The sequence below is a fragment of the Scophthalmus maximus genome, chromosome 6 (genome assembly GCF_022379125.1).
Source record: "Scophthalmus maximus strain ysfricsl-2021 chromosome 6, ASM2237912v1, whole genome shotgun sequence".
NCBI classification, from domain to species: Eukaryota; Metazoa; Chordata; class Actinopteri; order Pleuronectiformes; family Scophthalmidae; genus Scophthalmus; species Scophthalmus maximus.
Window position 1 is genome coordinate 17,343,904 of NC_061520.1, and position 12,628 is coordinate 17,356,531.

Here is a 12,628-nt window from a genome sequence, read left to right on the forward strand (position 1 = left end):
AGATGTGCTGTTTGGGGATGTATTTACCTGTTAAACTCGGATAAGATTAGACTGGATTACAATACATGTAATACTAATCTGTGTGTGTGTGTATGTGTGTGTGTGTGTGTGTGTGTGTGTGTGTGTGTGTGTGTGTGTGTGTGCACGCCTGTATCCACCATATCAGCTGGGACCACAGAAGATCAGTCGATCAGCCAAAGAAGATGCTACTTGTTCAATCTGATCTGTATCACACCCCCACTAATGCACAAATCAGGTTTAGCAATCAGTCACCATTACACCATGACTGTGTGTGTGTGTGTGTGTGTGTGTGTGTGTGTGTGTGTGTGTGTGTGTGTGTGTGTGTGTGTGTGTGTGTGTGTGTGTGTATGTGTGTGTGTGTGTGTGTGTGTGTGTGTGTGTGTGTGAGAGAGTGAGAGAGAGAGAGAGAGATAGAGATAGAGAGCATCTTTATATAGGGTTATAGTAGCCTTCATAATACATAATCTCTATCTCTGTGCTACATGAAGTCCACGGTCCTTTGCTGCCTTTTGCTGCCTCACTCCCAGCCAGCCTCACCGTGTTCACACACCATATCATGTTCATACTGCTGTAGTACACCACTCATTACCCTTATTGGCTAGAAACACTGTGTATTACTATGTATAACAATCAATCAGTGCCCTGGGCCTGATTGATTGACTGTGTAAACTTCTAATTTGTAAACTCATACTGATCAAATGTGTGCATTCTGTGTACGCCATGTGCATGTTATCTATCCTTTTATGCATTTTAGCCTGCATGTGTGATTCATATTGCGCAGCTGTCCTTCTTTATCTACTGCACAATCTCCACAGCATATGACCAAATGTCTGACAGATGCATGTCAAATCCTAAACCAAGCAACAAGGTATTTAGTTCATCAGATCAATCCAGTTTACTGCCATTCACTTTGGTTTTAGGAAGTTCAAATATAACAATTGAAAAAAAAAAAAATCTGCACTTTTGCCTCACAGCTAGAAATCTTCTTGGTTCAAATCCTGGTTGTTTGTCTCTGTATGTTGGCTCTGTGATGGGCTGTCGACCTGTCCAGGATGAACTCCCCCTCTTGCCGAATGTCAGCTGGGATTGGCTCCAGCCCCGCCACGACCCTTAAAGGAAGAAGCGGTATAGATGATGGACTAAAATATAGATTTGATATTGAGTTTTTGTATAAAAACACTGCAACATAATTTTATTGCTAAATTAATGACTATCACTCTCCATGGAAAATGTCTGATCATTCATTCATTCATTCATCGTCTACCGCTTTATCCATTTAAGGGTCGCGGGGGGTCGCTGGAGCCAATCCCAGCTAACATTGGGCGAGAGGCGGGGTACACCCTGGACAGGTCGCCAGCCTATCAAATGTCTGATCATTCCTTTTATAATCCAACAGAAAATCTTCACTGTAATTTTATGATTGGATGGATTAGTAATGCAGGGGGAGAAGGCATATGGTGCAGGATCAGTGCCCTGTAGTGTGCTTGCCATTTGGCGACACTGATGCTGTTGTCCTAAATGTTTGACTACCCCTCTCTCTTTTTGTCAATACTATTCAGTATTAAAATATTACAGTTAGTAGTTATCACAAATGAATCCCCTTTTCTTTCCATTTTATGAAACCGTAATAATATTGACACACTGTGGAGCCTTAACCTCTAAAAACGATGTGGCTCCATTGGAAAAGTCACGTTGCATGTTCTAGTGAATATCTCCTCGAAGTGAATCGTTCATTTAAAATCCATAACTGCATGTGCATTTCTGACTTCAAGCTGAACTGGCAACTTGTTTTCACAGTGCATCTTTTCGACGTCTGCTTCCAATCTCCCTCTGCTTGCATGATGCTTCGCCATGGCCCAGACTACGGGTCTTCCTGCAGCCAATCTGCCATGTCGCTGTCTGTCAAAGCTTGACTCAGCGGGTATTTTAAAGCTTTTCACCTCATCATAATGCCAGCAGCTTCATGTCAGCACCTGGCGGCGCTGCACCAGTCTCGTGCCACCTCATTAGTTTTGTAAGTTATGTTCCATTAGATGGACCCTGTTAAATACCCATTCCTTTGTTTTTTACTTTGAGGAATATGATGCAATGTCCTTTTCGTGTATATTATCAAGTATTTCCATCAAGCATCATACATTTTCTGATATCAGGATATACCCATAAAGCACTTCACAGATGAGGAACTGGAATAGTAATGCTTTGAAAACATAAACCTATAATTTAATGCTATAGCTACACACTTGAGTAGGGTTTAATCATTTTTGCCATGGTCCACCAATGGTTTGTCATTAATCTGTTGTCAGAGAAAAACATCTTAATGTCTCTGTTGTCTTTTTCTGTCTGTAGTCGGTTCACAGATGAAATGTGTGTTTAGAGTTTTGTCTTTTAGGACATATTTTTCAACCAGTGTTGCAGTCACGTTTTCTGCATGTGTTGCCTTGTTTCTTCACCCCTCAGCATTTCCCTCTGTCTGTCATACTCATAAGCAAAGGAAGTGAATATGTTGCTTTAGTCCATTTCCCCTCAAGCATCATTTTACCCATTAAGTAAATATGTCAGCTTAAACATTCCCAGAAGAAAATTTTAATTAGTGCATGGATTGATTTCCCTCTCCTCCTTTCTCCCTGACAGTTACATATAAGCTAAGCAAATTGTCAGGTGTCAATAAAAAGGAACCTCTACAACTTATTTTAACCACTTCTTCACATCCGTGTACCTTTTTTGTAGATATTTAATTTGTTTTGTTTATTTATTATTTGTTTAATTATTAATTATTCTTCTTCCTCTTCATCTTCCCCGTCCTTCAGGCCAAACAACTGGAGAGGAAAGAGAAGGAACTGACCACCATCTCCAGCTTTTATAAAGAGCAACTAGAAATACTGGAGAAAAAAGTAAGGATTGTTTTCAAACAACATAAACATTCTTCCTCTAATTTGTTTATTAGGTTCATTGCATTCCAAGATGTTCAATTAAAATCATACAAGTTATGAAAAGTGAGACAATGCTGTATGAAATCACCGAAGAGCTGTCATTAGTTTATGTCAATCAACAAGACCGTGCATCTTTTTTTTTCCAATATTATTTCTGTATTATTACTGTGGGGGTTTATAGGACTTCAAAATTTTGACATGAATAACAGGAGACCTCACTAATGAGATAAAAACATCTTGTTGCCTTTCACTGAATATAAGTTATGACACATCTGTAATAGTAAAAGAAAACAAGTATCATGTTTCTCACTCTTTTATTGGAGAATAAAATCTTGTTGAGACATAAGACATTCTTGTCTGTCTTGGAAATGTCAAGCACATTCCAGTGTCAAATGAATTGAAGGTTTCAGCAGCCAGATGAGAGTCACGACTTTCTGTTGATGGACCAGCACTCAAGAGAGGTTTCACAGTGTTGTATCACTCATTGAGCTCCTGTTGCCTAATCAAATGTTCTGTACTTTTCTTATCACCTTGTCCTTTTGCCTGCATCCTACTGGTTCTTTTCACAAAACAGGGTTAAACAAAAAAAACAGAATAAAAGCTCTTAAGAAATTATGGCCTGTGTTCACTCCATCTGAGCACTAATGCACAGTTGATATTTTGCACCCTTTAAAAGCATAGTGGATTGGGAGATGTTCCTTGCTTTTTACAGAATAAACTGTTTTAAAAAAAAACTGAGAGAAAGCCAGGTCAGAGCTGAGTGTCATTTTAGGGTCAGATGAAATCATAAAGTTTGAGGGTAAAATTATAGAGGGAAAGTTAAGGAAATAAGGAAATGAAATTGTTTGGAAACCATAGATGACAAACAGTAGAGACTCTGCAAACAGCATACACATTTAAATGACTGATGGGTGAAAAGGTAGACACACAACACTCCCCCACCCTGCACACCGTCTCTTCACACACCCACATCTCTCCTAACAGAGTATTCAGTAGACACTCTTTGGGACTCGACTGCCCCACCAGCCTCTCGCTGTCTCTCCCTCCCTCCGGCGGGGGCCATCAGGCCGACGGGGGACCTTATCTAGTCCCTTGCACTCGCCTCCTTCAGGCCTCTGAGAAAACCTTTTACATAGCCAAGTTAAATGGAAGGGGTTCCTTGCACACCATGCAGCAAGCAGCACATGCTGCAATGCTCGACGGAAGAGACTGATTGGTAGAAGAGTGGAGGATGCTCTATCTTTCTCCTCTCACCGCCACAGTCCCCTTTTTTTTCTATCACGTTTTTTGCACCCCTCACTTGCTTGCAGCTGACCTGCATGTGGATGAGGGAGTAAGAAAGAGGGGGGGACTGAGAGTGAGAGATAAAGAGGCTATATGGACTGAGCATTAAACAGACAGTCCATCCTGAACTGGCATCCATCTCCCTTCTTCTCTTCCTTCACTTTCCCATCTAGCACTCCATTCATCCAGCTCTCCTTTCAGGCCCCCTCGCCTTTTCTCTGCTTATCTGTCTTTCTTTCATTCTCACATACCTGCGGCAAATTCCTGGCAGGTTGAAATAAATGGCCACTTAAAAATTGAATTGTGACTGACTCAGACACGTAAATATAAAACATAAATTGAAAAAGTAATATGTCTCACTTTTCACAAAAATAACAATCTGAGCATATGAAGAAAGCTTCACATAGCCCATTTAGGGCCTCCCACTCCGTCAGTATTGAATCAGATCTTACACTCACTGAGCACTTTATTAGGAACGTTATACTAATACTGGTTCGGGCCTCCCTTCTCTCTTTGTGGCAAGGATTTTCACAAGATGGTCCTTTGAGTTTCTGCTCCATGTTGACATGATTCACATCACATCATTTTATGCAGATTTGGCCCCTCCACCTCAGCAGACAAAGGTTAATCAGATAAGGCTACGTTTTTCCAGTCTTCACCTGGCTAGTTTTTGTGTGCCAATTGCTGCCTCTGATTTTTTCTCGTCTTTCTGTCATCTCCAAACAATTTCTGACCTCTCTCACCGTCAAGGCTTTTCCGTCCCCACTGCTGTCGCCCCTTAATAGATGTTTTTTCTGAGTAAACTCTAGAAACTATTGTGTGGGGAAAATCCCAGGAGATAAATAGTTTCACAAATACTCAAACCAGCTTGTCGGGAAGCAACAATAATGCCACGGTCAAAGTCACTTTTTCTCCATTCTGTCGTTTGATGTGAACGTTAACTGAAGCAACTGAACTGTATTTGCATGATTGCATGCATTGTGCTGCTGCCACATGACTGGCTGATTGGATAATTGCATGAATAAGCAGGTGTATAATGCAATTGTCTGGGAATGGCAGGTTTTGCTTTTATTCTGCAAATAATGTCAGAGGCCAGAGATTTTTCCATACGACCGAATTGATTTTTGTATAGAAAAACACATAGGCACTCATGCACATCCAGTTCTGTTGCTGCGTCTTGATGATCAGATGCAGTGATTCAAACAGAACGTGGGAGCCGCCAGATTAGAAGGAGAATCCACTGGTAATTGGTGTGTGATCTTCCCCTGAATCAACATTTTACTCAGGCTTAGCAGCAGCCCCTTATAATAGGCGAATAACTGTGCGTGTGTGTGTGTGTGTTACCTGTATGCAAACATACAACCACTCTCTGATGTCCAGTTTGCCAAAGGGATGAATGATGGTAACAGACTATTGTGTTTGTCTAAAGGCTTTGGAAGCTACAGTACTGATACAAATAAGGAAGCAGCCTGTGTGTGTGTTTGTGTGTGTGTGTGTGTGTGTGTGTGTGACAGGTTTGTGTGGATGCTGTCACTTCAGAAGTAATTGTGATAGAGTGGCCAATCCACTGGACAATTTAGCATTTCCCCTCTTCCACATAAAAGATGTCCCAAGAGTGAAACAACCCCCAAACATACCAGTACATCCTACACGTCTCCTCTCTCCCCGTCCTCTGCTCTTGTTTATTTGAGCCTCCCTAATCTCTAAGCAGTGTACAGGTGGAGTATATCTGTCTCCTTGTGGCAACATACCCTATGACTCTGTAAACAAGCCTCAGTTTAAAATTCACCTCTTTTAATCCCATCTTCTCCCCTTTGTTGACTGCCGCCTCTAAAAAAAAATTAATCCTCCTTCGTCCAAGTGTGGAGCGTGAAGCAACCCCTCCCTAAGAATCCTGACATCAGCCCATCTCCTGGAGGGTGTTCAGACAAGCATTCAAATACAAACGCAGATTTAGTCACACACCTGCGTGTGTGCAAGCTTACACACACACACACACACACACACACACACTCACACTGCACACATGCACCTACACTAATCCCCTCCAGGAGCCTTATCAACACCCCCAAAACCTTGTTTCCCCCACTGAGAGTTATCATCCCCCCTTCCTGTTTTCCACATTGGGCTTTTGTCCCCATGGGTGCAAATGACTGGGAAGAGCTCAGAGTGTGTGTGCCAGTGATAGTGCTGCCACCTCTCTGGTGTCATGAGAGCTGAGTTGGGTATGTTCTGTCAATAGACACAAAAAATGTTGATACACTCAACACATGGCCAGGAGCTATACCTGCTATACCTGCCACTCCAAATCCTTCCTTCTTACTTCCACCGTGCTCATTGTCTCCATATTCCCTTGTTTTACTAGTAAGACCAGAGATGTGACATCTGTTTCAATAAAGACTTGGGGTGGGGGGTTCCGTAAAAGCAGAGAGTGTTTGTTTGTTTGTTTGTTTGTTCTTTTGTTTGTACGCTTGAATTTTTTTTCTGAGACAGAAGAGATGCTTTAGTCAGAATCTGAAATGTGAATTGTATCCCATTCAGAAGAAGCTCCAAATTGTGATTCCCAATAATCGAACCAGAGCACATGGTTTATTTTTGATGTTGTACTTACATCATCGGCAAAAAAAAATATTTTCATGCGCTAGTGTCAATTATACCAATATAGTATGTGTTGCCAATGCATACCATTACATTTTAAGAATCATATTTTTCATGGATGGGTGTTGTATCTCTACACTGATATTAAAGTACCTTGTTAACTTTAAAGCCCCACAGGTAACACAGTTTGTAACTTAACATAGATGTTTTGCTAATTAATGTATTTCTCACTTTTTCAACCTCACCCATCATGTGTACTACTACCACATTGCACATTTCCTCTCTCTTGGCATAGTAGGTCGCAAAATAGAAAAGTGGGTGAGGAGCAAGAGCTGGGAAATAGAGGATCCCTCACTGGCTTTCCACCATGCAAACATTACTAGATGTTTTTAATTGTTCATCCTCTTCCAAGTGAGACGCTATATCATGCCCTGCCTGACCCCTCCAAACCTCCAGGATAGAGCCTTTGTAAGATACACCAATTGTCAGAGAGAGATTCACTTTACCTTCAAACCACCTCCTTGCTGCTTCTCTTTCTGATTCTATTCTCTACGTCCTGCATAATCTGAGGCCCCCATGGGCTCAAACCCCTGTGGAGCCTTTTTTTTTAAATATCTTGACTCGAATACTGAATGTCCCACAAGGCAACCACAGACTTTCAAGTTTCAGCTCAGCTTTCTTCTGTCGAGTGTACCCACTGAGCCCTTGACCTGGGGCTAAAGGATATGTTGCTAACATATGTGGCTAACTTCCTACAACATATTCTCAGAGCCAGTCAAAGTATTTGCTAACTCCCCCTGAATGTGCATGTCCACAAATCCAGGACTAGGTTTCTCACACTTCGCATTAATTAGCAATGTTTAATACTTGGTGGATTCATGAAACATCTGAGCTCTGGAACTGTCTTTTATTAAAAAGGTTCATGATACTGGGATGGAGTAGATTTGACCTCCAGCTTCTTTGAAGATGCAAATGTTACCCTCTTGTCAAGGTGTGGTATTAAAGCCTGGTCCACACATGGGGAGACTTAGTGGGAACAAGAGTCTAATCCCTAACTGGAAGGAAAAAAGCCTTGCACCCAGGGGGTGTTTGGCATTTCCACATTGTAAATTACTCTAACAGTCAAATGGAATGGGAAGACATAAGAAGATAAATAGCAGATTAGCACTATTGTACATTGTCTATAGCTTGTTTCCAGATCTCATACTCCCTGCCCACCTTTTCATTGTACTTTTTTGCAGTGATTTAAAGGAGTCAATTTTTTTGAGAAGAATTTTGTACGTAGAATTAAGACATTTTCCTGTCCAAAAACCAGAACGTGTGGGTGAGATAATATATATAAATTACAACTCTAAAATTTGCATATTTATTTGATCAGCTGCAGCAGTTTACATGATTTAAACTACAGAAAAGGAAAGGCTAGAGCGATAGCTTATTATTTTAGGGAATACTAGCACATTGGATTAAGGACAAATGCCTGTCTTCTCCAGCACCAGAAATTCAGATTCAGGAAAAGCATGTCTACCGATAGACAAGAAGTAATAAGATATGAAAGTGACTAGGGGGCACTGGAGGAGGTGAAGGCTAGGGATTGTGGAGGAGGTTTGTGTTTGATCCCATCTCTTTCCACTGCTCAGTCACTTCAATTACCTTACTCGTCTATCATTCCATCTATTGGGATATATAGGGAATAATTTAGCATTTTTAGTAAAAGCATGTGCGTGGCAGTTATTGGTTTAAAATGGTGATTGCTGCATAGAGAATGTGCACGAGAGGGTGATGATAGAGATTTGCCTTGTCTGTTTAGGGCATTCTAGACAAACTGTGTTTCATACATGTTGACTCAAAGCCTGTAATTTGATCATTCATCTCAGAGAACTGATGATTTTAAACACACTTTCAACACTGTGGCTACAATTACTGCAAAACTTATTTTCTAAAAATTATGTATCCTCTTGACTTCCTCCTAGTCTGTGCATCACCTTGTGAACAGCTCAGACCATGAAGCGATGTATTTAACATCGTGACCACTGATTACTCCAGTAAAGGTGTTCTGTGTGTGACCTTGCCCTCTAGTCATGAGCTCCATCTGAGTAGTAATTGGTGTTTAAATGCCACTGTGTATTGCATGAAATAAAACATTATGGAGTACCAGCAGTCCATCAGCATTCAGAATTGTAAGCAGCGCTGTAAAATTCAAAGGTCGCTAATTTAACAAATCTGACATTTAAGATTGTGATTTATACATTTTGGTTATCATTGCTGGCATATTAGAGCCTGAATTGAAGGTACAAAAAAAATGCAATTTTGGTGATATTATGTAGATATGCAAGCTTTTAATGATGAGATTATGTGATCTGAAAATTGAATGTTGCCTGGAAACAAACCCTCATTTCATTAAAAGCAGGTTATATCTGAGCAGCCTACTTTATATTCAAAATATATATTGAAGTGGAACTTCTGCAGAGCTGTAAAAATACTTCTGAAGTGAATCTCATCTCTTTTTTTCTCTCTGCCTGCAGAACTTTGACATCTACAAGGAGTCAGCGGAACAGTACAACCAGTCAGCTACTAAAGCTGAGGCTCACATCAGGTAAATACTGTGAATGAGTTTTACAACACCATTTTCTGTGTAAAGTCCCAGTCAGCAGAGTCATCACCCCGCTGCTCCCTTACTGTCTCAGGACTATTGTGTAATTATGAGACTATCATAAGCAGAAGAAAGTTTTATGAATATACCTGTTAATTATCTATTAGTTTTAGCAAAGTCTCAGCCCTTTGGAATGCAGGGAAAAACAGTTTTGACTGGCTGGATGTCTGGACGACAGGTGTTAGAAAGAAGATATGGACAGAGAGCAGAGTGTGAAAGCTCTTTGCGATGTTAGCATGCTGTTAATGTGAACTCTGCACCTCCTACACACTTTCTCACTCCCTGCGTCAGTGGCCCAATGGCCCGTCAAAACATCCATAACATTTTTACCGTCCTTGGCACTCAGGCAGAGTTCGGCCTAACACTGGGCTGCATAGCCACACTTAGCATACAGGTCTCAGCTGGCAGGCAAACCCGGCCTCTCTGTGCATCAGGTGTGCATGATAGTGTATTACCTGCATGTTCACAGGGCAATCCACCCTTCAACCCTTCATAATCTCCCACCCCACGTGAAACGTTCATCAAACCCTCCAACTAACTAGACTAGCTGGCTAGATATATAAATTATTTACTAAGTACAGTATATATATTTTTTTTTCTTAAAGCTAGTGTGTTATATTTAGAAATACACAGAAATTGAATATATTGTCCAATAAACTATGTGTTCATATATGTATAATCACCTGCAACAAAGAGCCGATGTTTCTTTGTCAACTTTGAATGAGTTAAATATAGTTACATGAGGTGGACCTGACTTCCGTGTAAGTGTCGCCATGTTTGCTACATCGTGTTGAATACGGTTGCACAAAACGGTAAAGAATACATCTCATTCGCGTTGAACTTTCAGCGCTGCCGGAAACTGTAAATGGAATCAATGGTGTGCCATCATAAAGTATGATATGACCCTCCAAAAGAGTGCCAGATATGCAAAATGACATTGGAATATCACCTTTCAAATGCACCTTGTGAATCACAATTGATTTAATTTGCTCTGCTAGAGTGTGTGGATTTTGTCAATTTACGCCTAAATCACCTAAGAAAGCCATACATGCCCCACGAATCCAGTTAAGTCAGAAAGTCTTTAATCTTTCCTTTTCCCACATACATGACAATGTTTATTGCAAAACTGCAGAAAGTGGGCCAATAAATTTTTTCTTCACTTTTTGTTTTTCATTTACACATACTGTTAGGCCTTTGGGTTTTTTCCCCCATCTCTCTTATGTTTCACTGTTCGCCATTGAAACCTGAACTCAAGTTAAGATAAAACATCTCCAAGAACAAACCTGTAAAAATCACAACTTACCTGTATGGGCCACCTTTTATCCATCAGGTGCCAGCTGTGCTAATGTGATTCATACATTTTTCTCAGTTCCACGTGATACAAAACAAAAACAACTGAAAAATTAGGAATTTCCCTGCAGAAATGTAAAATCAATGAATTATCATGATTTATGATTTTTAAATTGATCATGATTGATGAAATAACCATATTTTGTCTCCTCATACTCGTTTACAGTGTTTGATCATACACGTGTAGTTAATTAGCCCTTTCTATTGGATAGTGGAGGTAGAGTAAATCAGTAGCCCAGATCAGTAAGGGTTTGTAGGTGTGGTCTGAATGCAAAGGCGTGATAGAATTCCTAACAACCTCTTTACATTATCACAAAAACAAACATACATAGCAAGGTGGAATAAGATACAGAATCAATCAACAGTCAGTTTACACTTTTTCGCATTGTATTTTACTTGCATCATCAGCAACTTAAGTTGTTATACAATGTAGGGACGTTCAAATCTCAGCTAGCAAAAAAACATTGCCTGGCATCCTCCTCTCTATATTAGAGGCAATGTAAAAAATATAGAAGTAAATGTACGAATGCCATTATTATGATGTAGTTAATGCAGTGCATTCATAGAACAGCAAGATAAAAAATAAGATACTTGGTCTTTTTGCTGGATTTGCACTAATGGGCAGTGACCTCATCCACGACACTACAACCTCCATGCACCTGGTCCATTGAATTCAGCAGCATGTCCAAAATTTTGTGCAAATGGTTTTTATTATCAGTGATTTGCTGTTGTCCACAGCTGGAAGAGGTTAGAGGATCAATCCAGCATCCAGAGTTTGCAGAAGGAATAGCATTCTGTGGTGCCGTAGTGTGGTGCTCACACACACACACACACACACACACACACACACACAAATACACACACACACATATGCATGCACTCCCTTTTCACGTTATATCTCTGCCACACATACACGCATACTTTGTATTATGGCAGCCATGTGCTCATCATGTTCAGCATTTGGGCAGTGTTTCATTGTGCTGTGCCCATGCTGTCATTTCACACTACACTGACCACCCAGTAATTATTCTATTTACCCACTGCTGAAGGAGGGGGAGCTGTGGGGGCTGCAGAACAGTCCAACATGTGATCTAGCTACAGTAGCTTTCTTCTGTCTCTGTCTCAAGTTGCCCCTCTCTTAATGCCTCATATTTCCAATTCTACAAGAAATGTTCTATCTCAATCACTTTTGTGTAAAACTATCTGGCATAATCAAAATGATCTGTTAATATAGGATCATTTCAATGTTTAAATGGTTTATGAATGAGAGTACTTTGAATAGGCTGTCCTCAGTTTATCTAAATCCCGCGTCATGTCACATGCATGCAGGTTGGATGACATTACCACTTAATTGCCCGAAACTCAACAAATAATGTAAGTCTTTCAGATGTAAATATTATTAATTGCGGGCTGGTAGTTAATACGTTTTATAGATGAACATAACTTTCTACACAATTTGTTTTAAATGATTGAATAATGTTAAATTTGTTCACGTTTGGTTAATTTGCTAGATTAGATAAGGGAGCGAGTTGGACAATAATTAATGGGAAGCTGGGGTCAAAGCAGTGATTTGGAGCCCAAATGTTTGTCAAAAGCTGGATAGATACTTGCCTATGGTGCGTTCTTAGATTGCTTGTGTTTGCTGCATTGCAAACGCAACATGGACAATAACAGGACATGATACGTGTAACTTTTTAACTTTTGTTGCAGTAACTCACAGTGGTGTTGACTAACCTCATTAAAGACTCCACTTAATATGACTATTGTCAAGTTCAGTCTAGAATTGTCAGGAGGG

At 40.3% G+C, this 12,628-nt stretch overlaps 1 protein-coding gene across 3 annotated transcripts in view; it reads left to right on the top strand.

Annotated features, from left to right (window-relative positions):
- LOC118309699 (MICOS complex subunit mic25a) overlaps nucleotides 1–12,628 on the top strand; it is a 48,109-nt gene that overhangs the window by 19,077 nt on the left and 16,404 nt on the right. For 2 of the 3 annotated variants that reach the window (XM_035632099.2, XM_035632100.2), the window contains 2 exons: nucleotides 2,829–2,912; nucleotides 9,356–9,426. In XM_035632099.2, the coding sequence (XP_035487992.1) occupies nucleotides 2,829–2,912; nucleotides 9,356–9,426 (155 nt within the window). The remainder of the gene's footprint in view (nucleotides 1–2,828; nucleotides 2,913–9,355; nucleotides 9,427–12,628) is intronic. The other variant, XM_035632101.2, reaches the window with a different exon arrangement.